This window comes from Ranitomeya variabilis, chromosome 2 (genome assembly GCF_051348905.1).
Source record: "Ranitomeya variabilis isolate aRanVar5 chromosome 2, aRanVar5.hap1, whole genome shotgun sequence".
NCBI lineage: Eukaryota > Metazoa > Chordata > Amphibia > Anura > Dendrobatidae > Ranitomeya > Ranitomeya variabilis.
In genome coordinates this window covers 1104664153-1104688891 of record NC_135233.1, presented here as the reverse complement: position 1 = coordinate 1104688891, position 24739 = coordinate 1104664153, and the positions used below count along the sequence as shown (strand labels likewise).

General features: G+C 46.3%; 1 protein-coding gene across 2 annotated transcripts in view; it reads right to left on the bottom strand.

Moving 5' to 3' along the window:
• Positions 1-24739, bottom strand: part of DPYSL5 (dihydropyrimidinase like 5) — a 77508-nt gene that overhangs the window by 33758 nt on the left and 19011 nt on the right. The window contains exons 1-2 of one of the 2 annotated variants that reach the window (XM_077291895.1): positions 14847-14866; positions 8531-8795 (exon numbers count right to left, since the gene is read on the bottom strand). In XM_077291895.1, the coding sequence (XP_077148010.1) occupies positions 8531-8791 (261 nt within the window). In that variant the 5' untranslated portion in view covers positions 8792-8795; positions 14847-14866. Of the gene's footprint in view, positions 1-8530; positions 8796-14846; positions 14867-24739 lie in introns of those variants that run through there. The other variant, XM_077291894.1, reaches the window with a different exon arrangement.

Below are 24739 nucleotides of genomic sequence, written 5' to 3'. Positions count from 1 at the left end.
CGCCTGCTCTGAGCTATAGAGGGGTATGTTTGTTGTTCTTTCCCTTGAGTCTTGCCGATTGCTTATTATTGGGGGATGATGTACACGCCCCCAGTGAAAACTATCTTGTTGATGCCCTTATAGGAATTAACTAAAAGTAATTCATCAGTGGCCAAATATTTTCTCAATTTCTACACAAGGGAGAGGTGAAATAAATAAAATAACAAAATGTTTCATTCCTCTCTGCAGCAACTATCACATTGTGCATCCAGTGCAACATGAATAACTTGATGCCAGGTCCCCTAACCATAGTCAGCCTGGGAGCAGAGAGCAGTCAGGCAGGAAGAGGGAGCAAAGAGCAGTCAGGCAGGAGGAGGGAGCAAAGAGAAGTCAGGCATGTGGAGGGAGCAGAGAGCAGTCAGGCAGGAGAAGGGAGCAGATAGCAGTCAGGCAGGAGGAGGGAGCAGAGAGCAGGCAGGAGGAGGAGGGAGCAGATAGCAGGCAGGAGGAGGGAGCAGAGAGCAGTCAGGCAGGAGAAGGGAGCAGATAGCAGTCAGGCAGGAGGAGGGAGCAGAGAGCAGGCAGGAGGAGGGAGCAGAGAGCAGGCAGGAGGAGGGAGCAGAGAGCAGTCAGGCAGGAGAAGGGAGCAGAGAGCAGTCAGGCAGGAGGAGGGGAGCAGAGAGCAGTCAGGCAGGAGGAGGGAGAAGAGAGCAGTCGGGCAGGAGGAGGGAGCACAGAGCAGTCAGGCTGGAGGAGGGAGCAGAGAGCAGGCAGGAGGAGGGAGCAGAGAGCAGTCAGGCAGGAGGAGGGAGCAGAGAGCAGTCAGGCAGGCCAGGGAGCAGAGAGCAGTCAGGCAGGAGGAGGGGAGCAGAGAGCAGTCAGGCAGGTGGAGGGAGAAGAGAGCAGGCAGGAGGAGGGAGCAGAGAGCAGGCAGGAGGAGGGAGCAGAGAGCAGTCAGGCAGGTGGAGGGAGAGGAGAGCGGTCAGGCAGGAGGAGGGAGCAGAGAGCAGTCAGGCAGGAGAAGGGAGCAGAGAGCAGTCAGGCAGGAGGAGGGGAGCAGAGAGCAGTCAGGCAGGAGGAGGGAGAAGAGAGCAGTCAGGCAGGTGGAGGGAGCAGAGAGCAGTCAGGCAGGTGGAGGGAGCAGATAGCAGTCAGGCAGGAGAAGGGAGCAGAGAGCAGTCAGGCAGGAGGAGGGAGCAGAGAGCAGTCAGGCAGGTGGAGGGAGAGGAGAGCGGTCAGGCAGGAGGAGGGAGCAGATAGCAGTCAGGCAGGAGAAGGGAGCAGAGAGCAGGCAGGAGGAGGGAGCAGAGAGCAGTCAGGCAGGAGGAGGGAGAAGAGAGCAGTCAGGCAGGAGGAGGGAGAAGAGAGCAGTCAGGCAGGAGGAGGGAGCAGAGTGCAGTCAGGCAGGAGGAGGGAGCAGAGAGCAGTCAGGCAGACATCCCACTGGGGCATTATTCAGTGGTGCAGCCTCAGGCAGACATACCATTGGGACATTCAGTAGTGCAGCCTCAGGCAGACATCCAACTGGGACATTCAGTAGTGCAGCCTCAGGCAGACATCCCACTGGGTCATTATTCAATGGTGCAGCCTCAGGCAGACATACCACTGGGACATTCAGTAGTGCAGCTTCAGGCAGACATCCCACTGGTACATTCAGTAGTGCAGCCTCAGGCAGACATCCCACTGGGGCATTATTTAGTTGTGCAGCCTCAGGCAGACATCCCACTGGGCATTATTCAGTGGTGCAGCCTCAGGCAGACATCCCACTGGGGCATTCAGTAGTGCAGCCTCAGGCAGACATCTGTTGTGATTTGCTTTTTGCTCCCTCTAGTGGTTACTAGTTTTTTGACTCTGGTTTTTCTGTCATTCCTTTTATCCGCACCTGGGTCGTTAGTTAGGGGTGTTGCTATATAAGCTCCCTGGACCTTCAGTTCAATGCCTGGCAACGTAGTTATCAGAGCTAGTCTGCTGTGCTCTTGTCTACTGATCCTGGTTCCAGTTATATCAGCTAAGTCTGCCTTTTGCTTTTTGCTATTTGTTTTGGTTTTGTATTTTTGTCCAGCTCGTTCCAAATCTATATCCTGACCTTTGCTGGAAGCTCTAGGGGGTCTGGTGTTCTCCCCCCGGACCGTTAGACGGTTCGGGGGTTCTTGAATTTCCAGTGTGGATTTTGATAGGGTTTTTGTTGACCATATAAGTTACCTTTCTTTATTCTGCTATCAGTAAGCGGGCCTCTCTGTGCTAAACCTGATTCATTTCTGTGTTTGTCATTTCCTCTTACCTCACCGTCATTATTTGTGGGGGGCTTCTATCCAGCTTTGGGGTCCCCTTCTCTGGAGGCAAGAAAGGTCTTTGTTTTCCTCTACTAGGGGTAGCTAGATTCTCCGGCTGGCGCGTGTCATCTAGAATCAACGTAGGAATGATCCCCGGCTACTTCTAGTGTTGGCGTTAGGAGTAGTTATATGGTCAACCCAGTTACCACTGCCCTATGAGCTGGATTTTTGTATTCTGCAGACTTCCACGTTCCTCTGAGACCCTCGCCATTGGGGTCATAACAGTTTGCCAGGCCAGTATTAAATGTTTAATGCATTGCAGAAGAGGGATTATAAGAAAGAAGATTCTGAGTTTTTTTTTTTTTTTTCTTCTTCCCCTTTACCTCAGAGTGGCTATGCTTGCTGCAGACATGAATGTCCAGACCTTGATTACAAGTGTGGACCAGCTGGCTACTCGTGTGCAGGGCATACAAGACTATGTTATCAGAAATCCTAGGTCAGAACCTAAAATACCGATTCCTGAACTGTTTTCCGGAGACAGGTTTAAGTTTAGGAATTTCGTGAATAATTGTAAATTGTTTTTGTCCCTGAGACCCTGTTCATCTGGAGATTCTGCTCAGCAAGTAAAAATTGTTATTTTGTTCTTACGGGGCGACCCTCAGGATTGGGCTTTTTCGCTGGCGCCAGGAGATCCGGCATTGGCTGATCTTGATGCGTTTTTTCTGGCGCTCGGTTTACTTTATGAGGAACCCAATCTTGAGATTCAGGCAGAAAAGGCCTTGCTGGCTATGTCTCAGGGGCAGGACGAGGCTGAAGTGTATTGCCAAAAATTTCGGAAATGGTCCGTGCTGACACATTGGAACGAGTGTGCACTGGCCGCTAATTTTAGAAATGGCCTTTCTGAAGCCATTAAGAATGTTATGGTGGGTTTTCCCATTCCCACAGGTCTGAATGATACTATGGCACTGGCTATTCAAATTGACCGGCGGTTGCGGGAGCGCAAAACCGCAAATTCCCTCATGGTGTTGTCTGAACAGACACCTAACTCGGTGCAATGTGATAGAAAAACCGCAAATTCCCTCATGGTGTTGTCTGAACAGACACCTGATTTAATGCAATGTGATAGAATCCTGACTAGAAATGAGCGGAAAATTCATAGACGCCGGAATGGCTTGTGCTACTACTGTGGTGATTCTACACATGTTATCTCAGCATGCTCTAAACGTATAGCTAAGGTTGTTAGTCCTGTCACCGTTGGTAATTTGCAACCTAAATTTATTCTGTCTGTAACTTTGATTTGCTCACTGTCATCTTATCCTGTCATGGCGTTTGTAGATTCAGGTGCTGCCCTGAGTCTCATGGATCTCTCATTTGCTAAGCGCTGTGGTTTTACTCTTGAACCATTAGAAAATCCTATTCCTCTTAGGGGTATTGATGCTACACCATTGGCAGCAAATAAACCGCAGTATTGGACACAGGTTACCATGTGCATGACTCCTGAACACCGCGAGGTGATACGTTTCCTGGTTTTACATAAAATGCATGATTTGGTTGTTTTAGGGCTGCCATGGTTACAGACCCATAATCCAGTCCTGGACTGGAAGGCTATGTCAGTCTCAAGTTGGGGCTGTCGTGGTATTCATGGGGATTCCCTGCCTGTGTCTATTGCTTCTTCTACGCCTTCGGAAGTTCCGGAGTATTTGTCTGATTATCAGGATGTCTTTAGCGAGTCCAGGTCCAGTGCACTGCCTCCTCATAGGGACTGTGACTGTGCTATAGATTTGATCCCAGGCAGTAAGTTTCCTAAGGGAAGACTGTTTAATCTGTCGGTACCTGAACATACCGCTATGCGTTCATATATCAAGGAGTCTCTGGAGAAAGGACATATTCGTCCGTCTTCTTCCCCTCTTGGTGCGGGATTCTTTTTTGTGGCAAAAAAGGACGGATCTTTGAGACCTTGTATTGATTATCGGCTTTTAAATAAGATCACTGTCAAATTTCAGTATCCTTTACCGCTGTTGTCTGACTTGTTTGCCCGGATTAAGGGTGCCAAGTGGTTCACCAAGATAGACCTTCGTGGTGCGTACAACCTTGTGCGCATTAAGCAAGGTGATGAATGGAAAACCGCATTCAATACGCCCAAAGGTCATTTTGAGTACTTGGTGATGCCTTTTGGGCTCTCCAATGCGCCTTCAGTTTTTCAGTCCTTTATGCATGACATTTTCCGGAAGTATCTGGATAAATTTTTGATTGTTTATCTGGATGATATTTTGGTTTTTTCTGATAATTGGGATTCGCATGTGGAGCAGGTCAGGTTGGTCTTTAAAATTTTGCGTGAAAATTCTTTGTTTGTCAAGGGCTCAAAATGTCTCTTTGGTGTACAGAAGGTTCCCTTTTTGGGGTTCATTTTTTCCCCTTCTGCTGTGGAGATGGACCCAGTCAAGGTCCGAGCTATTCTTGATTGGACTCAGCCCTCGTCAGTTAAGAGTCTTCAGAAGTTCTTGGGCTTCGCTAACTTCTACCGTCGTTTTATTGCTAATTTTTCTAGCATTGTGAAACCTTTGACGGATATGACCAAGAAGGGCTCCGATGTAGCTAACTGGGCTCCTGCTGCCGTGGAGGCTTTCCAGGAGTTGAAACGCCGGTTTACTTCGGCGCCTGTTTTGTGCCAGCCTGACGTCTCACTTCCCTTTCAGGTTGAGGTGGATGCTTCGGAGATTGGGGCAGGGGCCGTTTTGTCGCAGAGAGGCCCTGGTTGCTCTGTTATGAAACCTTGTGCCTTTTTCTCTAGGAAGTTTTCGCCTGCCGAGCGAAATTATGATGTGGGCAATCGGGAGTTGTTGGCCATGAAATGGGCATTTGAGGAGTGGCGTCATTGGCTCGAGGGTGCTAAGCATCGTGTGGTGGTCTTGACTGATCACAAAAATCTGATGTATCTCGAGTCTGCTAAACGCCTTAATCCGAGACAGGCCCGCTGGTCATTGTTTTTCTCCCGCTTTGATTTTGTTGTCTCGTATTTACCAGGTTCAAAGAATGTGAAGGCCGATGCTCTTTCTAGGAGCTTTGTGCCTGATGCTCCTGGAGTCGCTGATCCTGTTGGTATTCTTAAAGATGGAGTTATCTTGTCAGCTATTTCTCCGGATCTGCGACGTGTGTTGCAGAGATTTCAGGCTGATAGGCCTGAGTCTTGTCCACCTGACAGACTGTTTGTCCCGGATAAGTGGACCAGCAGAGTAATTTCCGAGGTTCATTCCTCGGTGTTGGCAGGTCACCCGGGAATTTTTGGCACCAGAGATCTGGTGGCCAGGTCCTTTTGGTGGCCTTCCTTGTCAAGGGATGTGCGGTCATTTGTGCAGTCCTGTGGGACTTGTGCTCGAGCTAAGCCTTGCTGTTCTCGTGCCAGCGGTTTGCTCTTGCCCTTGCCTGTCCCGAAGAGACCTTGGACACATATCTCCATGGATTTCATTTCTGATCTTCCGCTATCTCAGGGCATGTCCGTTATCTGGGTGATATGTGATCGCTTCTCCAAGATGGTCCATTTGGTTCCTTTGCCTAAGCTGCCTTCCTCTTCCGATCTGGTTCCTGTGTTTTTCCAGAACGTGGTTCGTTTGCACGGCATCCCTGAGAATATTGTGTCAGACAGAGGATCCCAGTTCGTTTCTAGGTTCTGGCGATCCTTTTGTAGTAGGATGGGCATTGATTTGTCGTTTTCGTCTGCTTTCCATCCTCAGACTAATGGACAGACGGAGCGAACCAATCAGACTTTGGAGGCTTATTTGAGGTGTTTTGTCTCTGCTGATCAGGACGATTGGGTGACATTCTTGCCGTTGGCTGAGTTTGCCCTTAATAATCGGGCTAGTTCCGCCACCTTGGTTTCGCCTTTTTTCTGCAACTCTGGTTTCCATCCTCGCTTTTCTTCGGGTCATGTGGAGCCTTCTGACTGTCCTGGGGTGGATTCTGTGGTGGATAGGTTGCAGCAGATCTGGAATCATGTGATGGACAACTTGAAGTTGTCACAGGAGAAGGCTCAGCGCTTTGCCAACCGCCGCCGCGGTGTGGGTCCCCGACTACGCGTTGGGGATTTGGTATGGCTTTCTTCCCGCTTTGTTCCTATGAAGGTCTCCTCTCCCAAATTTAAACCTCGTTTTATTGGGCCTTACAAGATATTGGAAATCCTTAATCCTGTATCTTTTCGTCTGGATCTTCCTGTGTCGTTTGCTATTCACAATGTATTTCATAGGTCCTTGTTGCGGCGGTACATTGTGCCTGTAGTTCCTTCTGCTGAGCCTCCTGCTCCGGTGTTGGTTGAGGGCGAGTTGGAGTACGTGGTGGAGAAGATCTTGGATTCTCGCCTCTCCAGGCGGAGGCTTCAGTACCTGGTCAAGTGGAAGGGCTATGGTCAGGAGGATAATTCCTGGGTGGTCGCCTCTGATGTTCATGCGGCCGATTTAGTTCGTGCCTTTCATGCCGCTCATCCTGATCGCCCTGGTGGTCGTGGTGAGGGTTCGGTGACCCCTCACTAAGGGGGGGGTACTGTTGTGATTTGCTTTTTGCTCCCTCTAGTGGTTACTAGTTTTTTGACTCTGGTTTTTCTGTCATTCCTTTTATCCGCACCTGGGTCGTTAGTTAGGGGTGTTGCTATATAAGCTCCCTGGACCTTCAGTTCAATGCCTGGCAACGTAGTTATCAGAGCTAGTCTGCTGTGCTCTTGTCTACTGATCCTGGTTCCAGTTATATCAGCTAAGTCTGCCTTTTGCTTTTTGCTATTTGTTTTGGTTTTGTATTTTTGTCCAGCTCGTTCCAAATCTATATCCTGACCTTTGCTGGAAGCTCTACGGGGTCTGGTGTTCTCCCCCCGGACCGTTAGACGGTTCGGGGGTTCTTGAATTTCCAGTGTGGATTTTGATAGGGTTTTTGTTGACCATATAAGTTACCTTTCTTTATTCTGCTATCAGTAAGCGGGCCTCTCTGTGCTAAACCTGATTCATTTCTGTGTTTGTCATTTCCTCTTACCTCACCGTCATTATTTGTGGGGGGCTTCTATCCAGCTTTGGGGTCCCCTTCTCTGGAGGCAAGAAAGGTCTTTGTTTTCCTCTACTAGGGGTAGCTAGATTCTCCGGCTGGCGCGTGTCATCTAGAATCAACGTAGGAATGATCCCCGGCTACTTCTAGTGTTGGCGTTAGGAGTAGTTATATGGTCAACCCAGTTACCACTGCCCTATGAGCTGGATTTTTGTATTCTGCAGACTTCCACGTTCCTCTGAGACCCTCGCCATTGGGGTCATAACAGACATCCCACTGGGGCATTCAGTAGTGCAGCCTCAGGCAGACATCCCACTGGGACATTCAGTAGTGCAGCCTCAGGCAGACATCCCACTGGGGCATTCAGTAGTGCAGCCTCAGTCAGACATCCCACTGGGACATTCAGTAGTGCAGCCTCAGGCAGAGATCCCACTGGGACATTCAGTGGTGCAGCCTCATGCAGACATCCCACTGGGGCACTCAGTAGTGCAGCCTCAGGCAGACATACCACTGGGGCATTCAGTAGTGCAGCCTCAGTCAGACATCCCACTGGGACATTCAGTAGTGCAGCCTCAGGCAGAGATCCCACTGGGACATTCAGTAGTGCAGCCTCAGTCAGACATCCCACTGGGTCATTATTCAGTGGTGCAGCCTCAGGCAGACATACCACTGGGACATTCAGTAGTGCAGCTTCAGGCAGACATCTCACTGGGACATTCAGTAGTGCAGCCTCATGCAGACATAACACTGGGACACTCAGTAGTGCAGCCTTAGTCAGACATCCCACTGGGACACTCAGTAGTGCAGGCTCAGGCAGACATCCCACTGGGGCACTCAGTAGTGCAGGCTCAGGTTTGGGGCTGGCAAGTAATCAGATGTCAGCATAGAGGGAGACACATTGAATCACTCTATCAGACAACACACTGTATCGGGGCATTTGCTGGTTACGGGTCGGACGCCCTTTAATACTCTGAGTGCTGGGGGATCATAGCTGTAAGAGCCGCACATCTCCTCTTGGGTTGTGGGAGATGTGATGTCCCAGGTGACACCTCTGTGCCGTGCCGCTACATCCTCCACAATGCTATACAGCAGCGAGATACAAGGCCTTGTACAGGGAGAGTGGACAGTAAGGTGACTGCAGCTTTGGAGGCGCAGGAGCATTAGACATGATGGAAAATACTGAGCTACCCCATAATAAAGCAGAGGTGGTCATAACGGTAAACTCCCGGGACACCGATACGTAGAGTAACTCTTACCTTTGTGCCGTTGTAGAAGTCGTCCATGCAGGTAGCATTCATGAAGGTCTGATGGAAGTGGGTGCTGGTGTCTATTCCACCAGGGATGACCAGTTTTCCAGTGGCATCAATGACTTTCGCCCCTCCAGGTATCATCAGCTCCCGTCCCACCTGCTGGATGATCCCATTCTCAATGTACACGTCGGCTTCTTGGGTGCAGTCATCGTTCACCACCTTACCCCCTTTAATGAGGATCCGAACACTGGTCGCATTGGCATGCATGGCTCTGGAAGAGAAATGTACAAAGCTTTAGAAGGATCTATGATAATCCACTTATGTAACATAGGTAGCTAATGCAGGGTTCTCCGCAGCACAAAGTATTTCAGGAGATTAATGTTCTGCTTGTATGCCAGGCATTGACCACTCCACTTGTGGAAGACCAAAACCTAATCTTCTAAGATTTATTATTGGCAGTGAATTATTGTTACCTGAATTAATGAGCATAAAGGACCGCAGCAAAACAAGACCAACTTCTATTCATGGTACCATATATCAGACAAGAACATGAGGACCCACACCAAGGACTAAGGGATCCAGAGAGCTTTCTCCAAAATATCTGTCATGGCCCAGAGTTTCCTCAACCCAGGAAAAAAAGACAACTCTCTCAAAGATACATCAAGTAAAATCCAAAACAGAGGAGTCTAGGAACATGCAAGACACAGGAACTAAGTCAACAGTAAGCACTGCATGATTCTCCTGAGCAAAATTCATGTTCACTTCACCAAGAAAGAACAATTTACAAATAACAACAGAAAAGCTACACCTCGTCCACAAGGCACCAGGGAAGCCACACCTCGTCAACAAGACACTAGAGAAGCCACACCACATCCACAAGGCAAAAGAGAAGCCACACCTCGTCCACTAGGCACCAGAGAAGCCACACCTCATCCACAAGGCACCAGAGAAGCCACACCTCGTCCACAAGGCAAAAGAGAAGCCACACCTCGTCCACTAGGCACCAGAGAAGCCACACCTCATCCACAAGGCACCAGAGAAGCCACACCTCGTCCACAAGGCAAAAGAGAAGCCACACCTCGTCCACTAGGCACCAGAGAAGCCACACCTCATCCACAAGGCACCAGAGAAGCCACACCTCGTCAACAAGACACCAGAGAAGCCACACCGCGTCCACAAGGCAAAAGAGAAGCCACACCTCGTCCACTAGGCACCAGAGAAGCCACACCTCATCCACAAGGCACCAGAGAAGCCACACCTCGTCAACAAGACACCAGAGAAGCCACACCTCGTCCACAAGGCACCAGAGAAGCCACACCTCATCCACAAGGCACCAGAGAAGCCACATCTTGTCCACAAGGCACCAGAGAAGCCACACCTCGTCCACAAGGCATCAGAGAAGCCACACCTCATCCACAAGGCACCACGGAAGCCCACACCTTGTCCACAAGGCACCAGAGAAGGCACACCTCATCCAGAAGGAATCAGAGAAGGCACGCCTCGTCCACAAGGCACCAGAGAAGCCACACCTCATCCACAAGTGACCAAAGAAGCCACACCTTGTCCACTAGACACCAGAGAAGCCACACCTCGTAAACAAGGCACCAGAGAAGCCACACCTCTTAAACAAGGCATCAGAGGAGCCACACCTCGTAAACAAGGCATCAGAGGAGCAGCACCTCGTCCACAAGGCACCAGAGAAGCCACACGAAGAGTCATAGCTCATCCACAAAACTCCAGAGAAGCTACAGCTCATCCACAAGGCGCCAGAGAAGCCACAGCTTGTCCACAAGATGCTAGAAGAGCAGCACCTCATCCACAAGGCACCAGAAGAGCAGCACCTCATCCACAAGGCACAAGAAGACCAGCACCTCATCCATAAGGCACCAGAGGAGCAGCACCTCTTCAACAAGGCGCCAGAGGAGCAGCACCTGGTAAAGAAGGCGCAGCACCTGGTAAAGAAGGCGCCAGAGGAGCAGCACCTGGTAAAGAGGGCGACAGAGGAGCAGCACCTGGTAAAAAAGGTGCCAGAGAAGCGACACCTGGTCCTGAAGGCGCCAGACGAGCAGCATCTGGTAAAGAAGGTGCCAGAGGAGCAGCACCTTGTAAAAAAGGTGCCAGAGAAGCGACACCTGGTCCAGGAGGCGAAGGGAAGCAACACTTCATCCAGAAGGTGTCAGAGAAGCGACAACTTATCCAGGGCACTCCCAGGGCCTCAGAGTACCAAAAATACTTCTAAATCTTCAACCCTACCCCACGATCAGGAAGAACAGAGGTTTTAGAAGAACAGTGGATGTGATTTATAGAAATCCCATGCCCAATGTGCTTTTATTTAACACTGCATAAACTCACCCGCGGTGCGGTTTACGAGCGGCAGCATGTTAATTATGTACAGCAGAGACGTAGATCACCCATAGCCATTCATTAGATGCTGTGCCCATATGATGCCCTGTTATACTATAATGCACCCACATTCTTTATGTACATACACACTTTTGTTTGCTGTTCTTTCTATATATACACATAGCTTATGCGGATTTTTGCCTTTTATTGTCAGTGCTGTACCGCTCTTTTTCTAGTGTAGGGGCCATTAGGGTGTCCAGTGACATCGACGTAACGTGGTGGCGCCATATCGCACATATTGGAGTCTCAACCTCCGCTGTCAGGTGGGGTGCCACAACACACACACTCTCACTCTCTCGCCACTAGATGGTGGCCCGATGTGCGTCTATGACTAAACCCTGGATTAGAGTGTTGTACTTTTAAATATATTAAATTACATTTTAGGTATCTATTCTCTCGTTTGCTATACATGTCTGGGCCCGTATGAACAAGCTTTCACAAACACTTTCAGTAAAAAAACAAAAAGTGAATTCGAGCTGTTGGTGTCCTTGTAATCTACAGCCCCTTCAAGGCTTCAAGTGGAATGTACGATCCCACTGCAAAAAACACAGTGTTACATAGTATTACATAGTTAGCAAGGCCGAAATAAATCCATTTGTCCATCCAGTTCAGCCTATATTCCGCCAGATTAAATGCCCAGATCTACGTCCTTCTAAAGAACCTAATAACTGTAAGATACAATATTGTTATGCTCCAGGAGGACATCCAGGCCTCTCTTGAACCCCTCGACTGAGTTCGCCATCACCACCGCCTCAGGCAAGGAATTCCAGATTCTCACTGCCCCAACAGTAAAGATTCCTCTTCTATGTTGGTGGAAAAACCTTCTCTCCTCCAGACGCAGAGAATGCCCCCTTGTGACTGTCACCTTCCTTGGTATAAACAGATCCTTGGAGAGATATTTGTATTGTCCCCTTATATACTTATACATGGTTACTAGATCGCCCCTCGGTCGTGTTTTTTCTAGACTAAATAATCCTAATTTTGCTAATCTCTCTGGGTATTGTAGTTCCCCCATCCCCTTTATTCATTTTGTTGCCCTCCTTTGTACTCGCTCTACTTCCATTATATCCTTCCTGAGCATCGGTGCCCAAAACTGTACACAGTACTCCGTGTGTGGTCTAACCAGGGATTTGTACAGAGGCAGTATAATGCTCTCATTATGTGTATCCAGACCTTTTTTAATGCACCCCATGATCCTGCTTGCCTTGGCAGCCGCTGCCTGGCACTGGCTGCTCCAGGTAAGTTTATCATTAACTAGGATTCCCAAGTCCTTCTCCATGTCAGATTTACCCAGAGGTTTCCCGTTCAGTGTGTAATGGTGATATTGATTCCTTCTTCCCATGTGTATAACCTTACATTTATCATTGTTAAACCGTATCTGCCACCTCTCAGCCCAAGTTTCCAACTTATCCAGATCCATCTGTAGCAGAATACGATCTTCTCTTGTATTAACTGCTTTACATAGTTTTGTATCATCTGCAAATATCGATATTTTACTGTGTAAACCTTCTACCAGATCGTTAATAAATATGTTGAAGAGAACAGGTCCCAACCCCGACCCCTGCGGTCCCCACTGGTCACAGCGACCCAGTTAGAAAGCGGAGGGTGGTTATAAATGCTATATTCTCTATCACTAAGCCAGTTACTTGCCCATTTACACACATTTTCCCCCAGACCAAGCATTCTCATTTTGTGTACCAACCTCGTGTGGCACGGTATCAAACGCTTTGGAAAAATCAAGATATACTACGTCCAATGACTCACCTTGGTCCAGTCTATAGCTCACCTCATCATAAAATCTGATTAGTTTGGTCTGACAGGAGCGATTCCTCATAAACCCATGCTGATACGGAGTTATACGGTCATTCTCTGAGATAATCCAGAATAACATCCCTCAGAAACCCTTCAAATATTTTACCAACAATAGAAGTTAGACTTACTGGCCTATAATTTCCAGGGTCACCTTTAGAGCCCTTTTCGAATATTGTTACCACATTTGCTATGCGCCAGTCCTGTGGAACAGACCCCGATGCTATAGAGTCCCTAAATATAAGAAATAATGGCTTGTCTATTACATTACTTAGTTCTCTTAGTACTCGTGGGTGTATGCCATCCGGACCCGGAGATTTATCTATTTTAATCTTATTTAGCCGGTTTCGCACCTCTTCTTGGGTTAGACTGGTGCCCCTTAATATAGGGTTTTCTTTGTCTCTCGGCATTTCACCTAGCATTTCATTTTCCACCGTGAATACCGTGGAGAAGGTGTGTAATATATTCGATGTTTCCTCGTCATCTACAACCATTCTTTCCCACACTTTGACTTACGATTCTCTTCCTATTGATATAGTTGAACAGTTTGGGATTAGTTTTGCTCTCCTTAGCAATGTGCTTCTCTGTTTCCTTTTTGGCAGCTTTAATTAGTTTTTTAGATAAAGTATTTTTCTCCCTATAGTTTTTTAGAGCTTCAATGGTGCCATCCTGCTTTAGTAGTGCAAATGCTTTCTTTTTACTGTTAATTGCCCATCTTACTTCTTTGTTTAGCCACATTGGGTTTTTCCTATTTCTAGTCCTTTTATTCCCACAAGGTATAAACCGCTTACAGTGCCTATTTAGGATGTTCTTAAACATTTCCCATTTATTATCTGTATTCTTAATTCTGAGGACATTGTCCTAGTCAACCAGATTAAGGGCATCTCTAAGCTGCTCAAAATTTAGCTTCTTAGGGTATGTGCACACGTCCGGATTTCTTGCAGAAATTTCCTGAAGAAAACCGGAAATTTTCTGCAACAAATCCGCATTTTTTTTTTGCGTTTTTTTTCGCGTTTTTTTTAGCATTCTGCAAGCGTAATTAGCTTGCAGAATGCTAAAGTTTTCCAATCGATCTGTAGCATCGCTTGGAAAACTGACTGACAAGTTGGTCACACTTGTCAAACATACTGTTTGACAAGTGTGACCAACTTTTTACTATAGATGCTGCTTATGCAGCATCTATAGTAAAAGATAGAATGTTTAAAAATAATAAAAAAAATTAAAAAATGGTTATACTCACCCTCTGCAGACAGCCGATCTCCTCAGCGGCGTCCGTTCCTATAGATGCCGGTGTGGTTCAGGACCTTCGATGACGTCGCAGCTTGTGATTGGTCGCGTGAGTCACATGAGCGGTCACGCGACCAATCACAAGACAGCGACGTCATCACAGGTCCTGAACCACACCATCTATAGGAACGGAAGAGAAAGCCTGCACCGGAGAGGCGGGAACACTTCGGGGGCCATCAGAGGGCGAGTATATCACTATTTTTTATTTTAATTCTTTTTTTTTACCAATTATATGGTGCCCAGTCCGTGGAGGAGAGTCTCCTCTCCTCCACCCTGGGTACCAACCGCACATAATCTGCTTACTTCCCGCATGGTGTGCACAGCCCCGTGCGGGAAGTAAGCAGATCAATGCACTCCTAGGTGTGCGGAATCCCCGCAATTCCGCATTTTTAATGAACATGTTGCTTTTTTTTCCGCGATGCGATTTTTTCGCGGAAAAAAATGCAACATTTGCACAAAAAATGCGGAATACCCTGTAAATAATAGGAGGCATATGTAAGCGTTTTTTTAGCGTTTTTATCACGTTTTTATAGCAAAAAAACGCAAAAAATCCTGAACGTGTGCACATGGCCTTAAAGTTCAGTGTTTTGGTGATTCTCCAACAATACCCCCCTAGCGAAAGACAAGTGAACCTGTACAATATTGTGGTCACTATTTCCCAGATGCCCGACGACCTGCAGATTTGTTATTCTGTCAGGACTATTAGATAGTATTAGGTGTAAATGTGCTGCTCCTCTAGTCGCATTCTGCACCAATTGTGAAAGATAATTTTTCTTGGTTATTAGCAGAAAATTTTGTATTACATGAATGCAAATGAATGAACCTGGTACAGCAGCAGATGGATCTGTCCTCTAAATGACCCAACAAATGAGAAATCGCCCCCAGGTCCGCAGCGAGTCCTGACTACACCAGCAGAATCCATAAAGACTTCCAGATAAAGATGCAGCAAACATCCGACTCAGCGGAGGAAGAAACTTCTAACCACGGATTCCCGGCAGAGTCCTGCAGCCACGTAAACAACGGCAGAGAAAAGGAAGGAAAACAGCTCAGGATGTGACTGGAGTATAGGACATGACAAGAAGGAACCAGGATCTGGCAGTGACATGTCGTTACCCATCAGGAAGATTCCGGGACTCCACAGATCATCACCACAGAAGATGATCTGCACGGAAGACGCCTGTGGCCGGCCGATCATCCCCATCACTGCCAGTCTGGTCTGTGATCAAACCTGACAACACTGACACAGTCCGAGAGGAAAGCTACTCCAACCCCGGGTGACTGCTAGAAACAATGGAGACAATCACAAGGCTGACATATATCGCACTTATGGTTTAATATAGAAATGTGTCTATCAAATACCATCCTCAAAACCACCGAGAAGCAGAAACACAACAGAGCAGCACATTCTACAAAGCCCACTCCTCCAAAATGTGCACAAGCAGGAGCGCGATCACACTTCTCACCAACTGGTAACATCCTACAACACCAGTCATACATCTGCTCCATTATATCCATCACTGCTCTGACTGTAAAGTACTCGTCATCTCCCCATTTTATCCATCACTGCTCTGACTGTAAAGTACTCGTCATCTCCCCATTATATCCATCACTGCTCTGACTGTAAAGTACTCGTCATCTCCCCATTGTATCCATCACTGCTCTGACTGTAAAGTACTCGTCATCTCCCCATTATATCCATCACTGCTCTGACTGTAAAGTACTCGTCATCTCCCCATTATATCTATCACTGCTCTGACTGTAAAGTACTCGGACATCTCCCCATTATACCCATCACTGCTCTGACTGTAAAGTACTCGTCATCTCCCCATTATATCTATCACTGCTCTGCCTGTAAAGTACTCGGACATCTCCCCATTATATCCATCACTGCTCTGACTGTAAAGTACTCGTCATCTCCCCATTATATCTATCACTGCTCTGACTGTAAAGTACTCGTCATCTCCCCATTGTATCCATCACTGCTCTGACTGTAAAGTACTCGTCATCTCCCCATTATATCCATCACTGCTCTGACTGTAAAGTACTCGTCATCTCCCCATTGTATCCATCACTGCTCTGACTGTAAAGTACTCGTCATCTCCCCATTGTATCCATCACTGCTCTGACTGTAAAGTACTCGTCATCTCCCCATTATATCTATCACTGCTCTGACTGTAAAGTACTCGGACATCTCCCCATTATACCCATCACTGCTCTGACTGTAAAGTACTCGTCATCTCCCCATTATATCTATCACTGCTCTGCCTGTAAAGTACTCGGACATCTCCCCATTATATCCATCACTGCTCTGACTGTAAAGTACTCGTCATCTCCCCATTATATCTATCACTGCTCTGCCTGTAAAGTACTCGTCATCTCCCCATTGTATCCATCACTGCTCTGACTGTAAAGTACTCGTCATCTCCCCATTGTATCCATCACTGCTCTTACTGTAAAGTACTCGTCATCTCCCCATTGTATCCATCACTGCTCTGACTGTAAAGTACTCGTCATCTCCCCATTGTATCCATCACTGCTCTGACTGTAAAGTACTCGTCATCTCCCCATTGTATCCATCACTGCTCTGACTGTAAGTACTCGTCATCTCCCCATTGTATCCATCACTGCTCTGACTGTAAAGTACTCATCATCTCCCCATTATATCCATCACTGCTCTGACTGTAAAGAACTCATCATCTCCCCATTATATCCATCACTGCTCTGACTGTAAAGTACTCGTCATCTCCCCATTATATCCATCACTGCTCTGACTGTAAAGTACTCGTCATCTCCCCATTGTATCCATCACTGCTCTGACTGTAAAGTACTCGTCATCTCCCCATTATATCCATCACTGCTCTGACTGTAAAGTACTCCTCATCTCCCCATTGTATCCATCACTGCTCTAACTGTAAAGTACTCGTCATCTCCTCATTATATCCATCACTGCTCTGACTGTAAAGTACTCGTCATCTCCCCATTGTATCCATCACTGCTCTGACTGTAAAGTACTCGTCATCTCCCCATTATATCCATCACTGCTCTGACTGTAAAGTACTCGTCATCTCCCCATTATATCCATCACTGCTCTGACTGTAAAGTACTCGTCATCGCCCCATTGTATCCATCACTGCTCTGACTGTAAAGTACTCGTCATCTCCCCATTGTATCCATCACTGCTCTTACTGTAAAGTACTGGTCATCTCCCCATTGTATCCATCACTGCTCTGACTGTAAAGTACTCGTCATCTCCCCATTATATCCATCACTGCTCTGACTGTAAAGTACTCGTCATCTCCCCATTGTATCCATCACTGCTCTGACAGTAAAGTACTCGTCATCTCCCCATTGTATCCATCACTACTCTGACTGTAAAGTACTCGTCATCTCCGCATTGTATCCATCACTGCTCTGACTGTAAAGTACTCGTCATCTCCTCATTATATCAATCACTGCTCTGACTGTAAAGTACTCGTCATCTCTCTATTATATCCATCACTGCTCTGACTGTAAAGTACTCGTCATCTCCCCATTATATCTATCACTGCTCTGCCTGTAAAGTACTCGTCATCTCCCCATTATATCCATCACTGCTCTGACTGTAAAGTACTCGTCATCTCCCCATTATATCCATCACTGCTCTGACTGTAAAGTACTCATCATCTCCCCATTGAATCTTTCACTGCTCTAACTGTAAAGTACTCGGACACCTCTCCATTGTATCTATCACTACTCTGACTGTAAAGTACTCGTCATCTCCCCATTATATCCATCACTGCTCTGACTGTAAAGTACTCGTCATCGCCCCATTGTATCCATCACTGCTCTGACTGTAAAGTACTCGTCATCTCCCCATTGTATCCATCACTGCTCTTACTGTAAAGTACTCGTCATCTCCCCATTGTATCCATCACTGCTCTGACTGTAAAGTACTCGTCATCTCCCCATTATATCTATCACTGCTCTGACTGTAAAGTACTCGACATCTCCCCATTATATCCATCACTGCTCTGACTGTAAAGTACTCGTCATCTCCCCATTATATCCATCACTGCTCTGACTGTAAAGTACTCGTCATCGCCCCATTGTATCCATCACTGCTCTGACTGTAAAGTACTCGTCATCTCCCCATTGTATCCATCACTGCTCTTACTGTAAAGTACTCGTCATCTCCCCATTGTATCCATCACTGCTCTGACTGTAAAGTACTCGTCATCTCCCCATTATATCCATCACTGCTCTGACAGTAAAGTACTCGTCATCTCCCCATTGCATCCATCACTGCTCTGACTGTAAAGTACTCGTAATCTCCCCATTGTATCTATCGCTGCTCTGACCTGTAAAGTACTCGGACATCTCCCCATTATATCCATCACTGCTCTGACCGTAAAGTACTCGTCATCTCTCCATTATATCCATCAGTGCTCTGACTGTAAAGTACTCATCTCCCCATTATATCTATCACTGCTCTGACTGTAAAGTACTCGACATCTCCCCATTATATCCATCACTGCTCTGACTGTAAAGTACTCGTCATCTCCCCATTATATCCATCACTGCTCTGACTGTAAAGTACTCATCATCTCCCCATTGAATCTTTCACAGCTCTAACTGTAAAGTACTCGGACACCTCTCCATTGTATCTATCACTACTCTGACTGTAAAGTACTCGTCATCTCCCCATTGTATCCATCACTGCTCTGACTGTAAAGTACTCGTCATCTCCCCATTATATCTATCACTGCTCTGACTGTAAAGTACTCGTCATCTCCCCATTGTATCCATCACTGCTCTTACTGTAAAGTACTCGTCATCTCCCCATTGTATCCATCACTGCTCTGACTGTAAAGTACTCGTCATCTCCCCATTATATCCATCACTGCTCTGACAGTAAACTACTCGTCATCTCCCCATTGCATCCATGACTGCTCTGACTGTAAAGTACTCGTAATCTCCCCATTGTATCTATCGCTGCTCTGACCTGTAAAGTACTCGGACATCTCCCCATTATATCCATCACTGCTCTGACCGTAAAGTACTTGTCATCTCTCCATTATATCCATCACTGCTCTGACTGTAAAGTACTCATCTCCCCATTATATCTATCACTGCTCTGACTGTAAAGTACTCGACATCTCCCCATTATATCCATCACTGCTCTGACTGTAAAGTACTCGTCATCTCCCCATTATATCCATCACTGCTCTGACTGTAAAGTACTCATCATCTCCCCATTGAATCTTTCACTGCTCTAACTGTAAAGTACTCGGACACCTCTCCATTGTATCTATCACTACTCTGACTGTAAAGTACTCGTCATCTCCCCATTGTATCCATCACTGCTCTGACTGTAAAGTACTCGTCATCTCCCCATTATATCCATCACTGCTCTGACTGTAAAGTACTCGTCATCGCCCCATTGTATCCATCACTGCTCTGACTGTAAAGTACTCGTCATCTCCCCATTGTATCCATCACTGCTCTTACTGTAAAGTACTCGTCATCTCCCCATTGTATCCATCACTGCTCTGACTGTAAAGTACTCGTCATCTCCCCATTATATCCATCACTGCTCTGACAGTAAAGTACTCGTCATCTCCCCATTGCATCCATCACTGCTCTGACTGTAAAGTACTCGTAATCTCCCCATTGTATCTATCGCTGCTCTGACCTGTAAAGTACTCGGACATCTCCCCATTATATCCATCACTGCTCTGACCGTAAAGTACTCGTCATCTCTCCATTATATCCATCACTGCTCTGACTGTAAAGTACTCATCTCCCCATTATATCTATCACTGCTCTGACTGTAAAGTACTCGACATCTCCCCATTATATCCATCACTGCTCTGACTGTAAAGTACTCGTCATCTCCCCATTATATCCATCACTGCTCTGACTGTAAAGTACTCATCATCTCCCCATTGAATCTTTCACTGCTCTAACTGTAAAGTACTCGGACACCTCTCCATTGTATCTATCACTACTCTGACTGTAAAGTACTCGTCATCTCCCCATTGTATCCATCACTGCTCTGACTGTAAAGTACTCGTCATCTCCCCATTATATCCATCACTGCTCTGACTGTAAAGTACTCGTCATCTCCCCATTGTATCCATCACTGCTCTTACTGTAAAGTACTCGTCATCTCCCCATTGTATCCATCACTGCTCTGACTGTAAAGTACTCGTCATCTCCCCATTATATCCATCACTGCTCTGACAGTAAAGTACTCGTCATCTCCCCATTGCATCCATCACTGCTCTGACTGTAAAGTACTCGTAATCTCCTCATTGTATCTATCGCTGCTCTGACCTGTAAAGTACTCGGACATCTCCCCATTATATCCATCACTGCTCTGACCGTAAAGTGCTCGTCATCTCTCCATTATATCCATCACTGCTCTGACTGTAAAGTACTCATCTCCCCATTATATCTATCACTGCTCTGACTGTAAAGTACTCGATATCTCCCCATTATATCCATCACTGCTCTGACTGTAAAGTACTCGTCATCTCCCCATTATATCCATCACTGCTCTGACTGTAAAGTACTCGTCATCTCCCCATTATATCCATCACTGCTCTGACTGTAAAGTACTCGTCATCTCCCCATTGTATCCATCACTGCTCTGACTGTAAAGTACTCGTCATCTCCCCATTGTATCCATCACTGCTCTGACTGTAAAGTACTCGTCATCGCCCCATTGTATCCATCACTGCTCTGACTGTAAAGTACTCGTCATCTCCCCATTGTATCCATCACTGCTCTGACTGTAAAGTACTCATCATCTCCCCATTATATCTATCACTGCTCTGACTGTAAAGTACTCGTCATCTCCCCATTGTATCCATCACTGCTGTGACTGTAAAGTACTCATCATCTCCCCATTATATCCATCACTGCTCTGACTGTAAAGTACTCGTCATCTCCCCATTGTATCCATCACTGCTGTGACTGTAAAGTACTCGTCATCTCCCCATTATATCCATCACTGCTCTGACTGTAAAGTACTCGTCATCTCCCCATTGTATCCATCACTGCTCTGACTGTAAAGTACTCGTCATCTCCTCATTATATCCATCACTGCTCTGACTGTAAAGTACTCGTCATCTCCCCATTGTATCCATCACTGCTCTGACTGTAAAGTACTCGTCATCTCCCCATTATATCCATCACTGCTCTGACTGTAAAGTACTCGTCATCTCCCCATTATATCCATCACTGCTCTGACTGTAAAGTACTCGTCATCGCCCCATTGTATCCATCACTGCTCTGACTGTAAAGTACTCGTCATCTCCCCATTGTATCCATCACTGCTCTTACTGTAAAGTACTCGTCATCTCCCCATTGTATCCATCACTGCTCTGACTGTAAAGTACTCGTCATCTCCCCATTGTATCCATCACTGCTCTGACTGTAAAGTACTCGTCATCTCCCCATTATATCCATCATTGCTCTGACTGTAAAGTACTCGTCATCTCCCCATTGTATCTATCGCTGCTCTGACTGTAAAGTACTCGTCATCTCCCCATTATATCCATCACTGCTCTGACTGTAAAGTACTCGTCATCTCCCCATTGTATCTATCACTGCTCTGACTGTAAAGTACTCGTCATCTCCTCATTATATCCATCACTGCTCTGACTGTAAAGTACTCGTCATCTCCCCATTGTATCCATCACTGCTCTGACTGTAAAGTACTCGTCATCTCCCCATTGTATCCATCACTGCTCTGACTGTAAAGTACTCGTCATCTCCCCATTGTATCCATCACTGCTCTGACTGTAAAGTACTCGTCATCTCCTCATTATATCCATCAGTGCTCTGACTGTAAAGTACTCGTCATCTCCCCATTATATCTATCACTGCTCTGACTGTAAAGTACTCGTCATCTCCCCATTGTATCCATCACTGCTCTGACTGTAAAGTACTCGTCATCTCCCCATTGTATCTATCACTGCTCTGACTGTAAAGTACTCGTCATCTCCTCATTATATCCATCACTGCTCTGACTGTAAAGTACTCGTCATCTCCTCATTATATCTATCACTGCTCTGACTGTAAAGTACTCGTCATCTCCCCATTATATCCATCACTGCTCTGACTGTAAAGTACTCGTCATCTCCCCATTATATCCATCACTGCTCTGACTGTAAAGTACTCATCATCTCCCCATTGAATCTTTCACTGCTCTAACTGTAAAGTACTCGGACACCTCTCCATTGTATCTATCACTGCTCTGACTGTAAAATACTCGTCATCTCCCCATTATATCCATCACTGCTGACTGTAAAATACTCGTCATCTCCCCATTGTATCCATCACTGCTCTGACTGTAAAGTACTCGTCATCTCCTCATTATATCCATCACTGCTCTGACTGTAAAGTACTCGTCATCTCCCCATTATATCCATCACTGCTCTGACTGTAAAGTACTCGTCATCGCCCCATTGTATCCATCACTGCTCTGACTGTAAAGTACTCGTCATCTCCCCATTGTATCCATCACTGCTCTTACTGTAAAGTACTCGTCATCTCCCCATTGTATCCATCACTGCTCTGACTGTAAAATACTCGTCATCTCCCCATTGTATCCATCACTGCTCTGACTGTAAAGTACTCGTCATCTCCTCATTATATCCATCACTGCTCTGACTGTAAAGTACTCATCATCTCCCCATTGAATCTTTCACTGCTCTGACTGTAAAGTACTCGTCATCTCCCCATTGTATCCATCACTGCTCTGACTGTAAAGTACTCGTCATCTCCTCATTATATCCATCACTGCTCTGACTGTAAAGTACTCATCATCTCCCCATTGAATCTTTCACTGCTCTGACTGTAAAGTACTCGTCATCTCCCCATTGTATCCATCACTGCTCTGACTGTAAAGTACTCGTCATCTCCTCATTATATCCATCACTGCTCTGACTGTAAAGTACTCGATACAATACACAGCACCATAATAATCCCAGTGATAGGAATAATACAATAGACTGTATTGCATTAATTCAAAACTGTACTGTAATAATACAACACACAAAACTGTAACAATCCCAGAGGCAGAAATACAACATACCACACAGTAATAATCTCACCGCATTTCTTTATGTAGGCGGAGTGAGCGCCCCCTTGCATCCTCTGGAGATTGAACCTTTCTTTCTCCACGCGGAGAGAGAGTTGTATCTGCTGGAGATTGAACCAGGCAGAGGGAGTGCCTTCTTTTATCCTCTGGAGATTGAACCTTTGTTTCTCCAGGTGGATGGAGCACCTCACTGTATCCTTTGGTGATTGAACCTTTCTTTCTCCAAGAAGAGGGAGCGCCTCCTTGTATTCTCTGGAGATTAAACCTTTCTCTTTCTCCAATCGGAGGGAGCGCCTCCTTGTATCCTCTGGAGATTAAACCTTTCTCTTTCTACAAGCGGAGGGTGCACCCTTTTGAGGGGGTATTAAATGAAACATGAAGTTTTGACTATAATTTTTGTATGGGCCATCTCTGTGCTTGTATAACACTTAACAAACAGATTCCATAATAGTGGGCCCAGCATTTACAACCGGACACCACTCAAAGTACCAGTCATTCACTAAGACTCTTTACCAAGACCTCAATTACTAATCTTATGGACGATAAAGGGGTTATCCATGTTTATCATGAAGTCTGCGGTCAGTCTGTGTGATTACAGACTCCTGAATCAGGTGATGTGTTACTTACTTAACTGCTTGCTGTCATTTTGATACAATCACTGGTTTATCTGCTGCAGATCTAGCAGTTCTCTGAATGCTGAGCTCAGTATAAACCCACCCACACCACTGACACCACACATCACCAGAAGAACTCCATACTCACAGTGAGGCATAGTGGGGGCAGCATTGGGCTTTTTGGCTGATTTTCAGCAGCGGGAACTGGGGCTTTAGTCAAGGTGGAGGGAATTGTGAGCGTTACAAATATCAGTCAATTTTATAACAATGCTGCAAGGAGGTGGCGGCAAAGATCGCCAATTCTAGATGTGCCGCACTAATAGACCCCAATCCAAAAAGACTGATCGCTGCCAGAAATGCACGGGAACTGTGACAAAGTATTAATGCAGGGTGTGCAGATTTATAAAAGATTTCAGTTTATTTCTCAATGAATATGTTCAGATTATGGGCGACATTAAAGGGGGAACAAGTTATGAAATGATTCTTCCTGGTGGAATTTTTTTTACATGACATGAACCTGGCATTTTATAGGGGCGTGTAGACTTTTTATGACACCTGTACAGGCAGCATACTAGTGCATGAGACTTGTGCTGGGTGTCTCCGCTGTTAGAGGTGCAGAGAGCTGCACAATGACGGCTGCCTACAGTATACCAGTCTGGACTCCCCCATTACAGTGGCTCCTCTACGTGGGGCTGGGGAGCTGGAGTTTTACATTTTTCCCAGTTTTTTTACAGCCTCTTTCCATTACCATTTTTAGGGCACATTCTCTCCTGCCCACAGTTTATTCATGCCTAAGTATTCCGGAAAAAAATAAATATATACAGTATATCTGGCAGCAGGACGAGCCACGCAGCAAACCCTGACCTAGATACATCTGCACACAGCAGAGAACAGATATATATATAGTGACCTTATGAATAGGTATTGTGTGACTAGGAACATCTGTCCTGAAGACTGCAGGTTCTCACCCAGGTGTTAATATGTATTTTCCTGGGACAAGTAGAATTCTGTCTC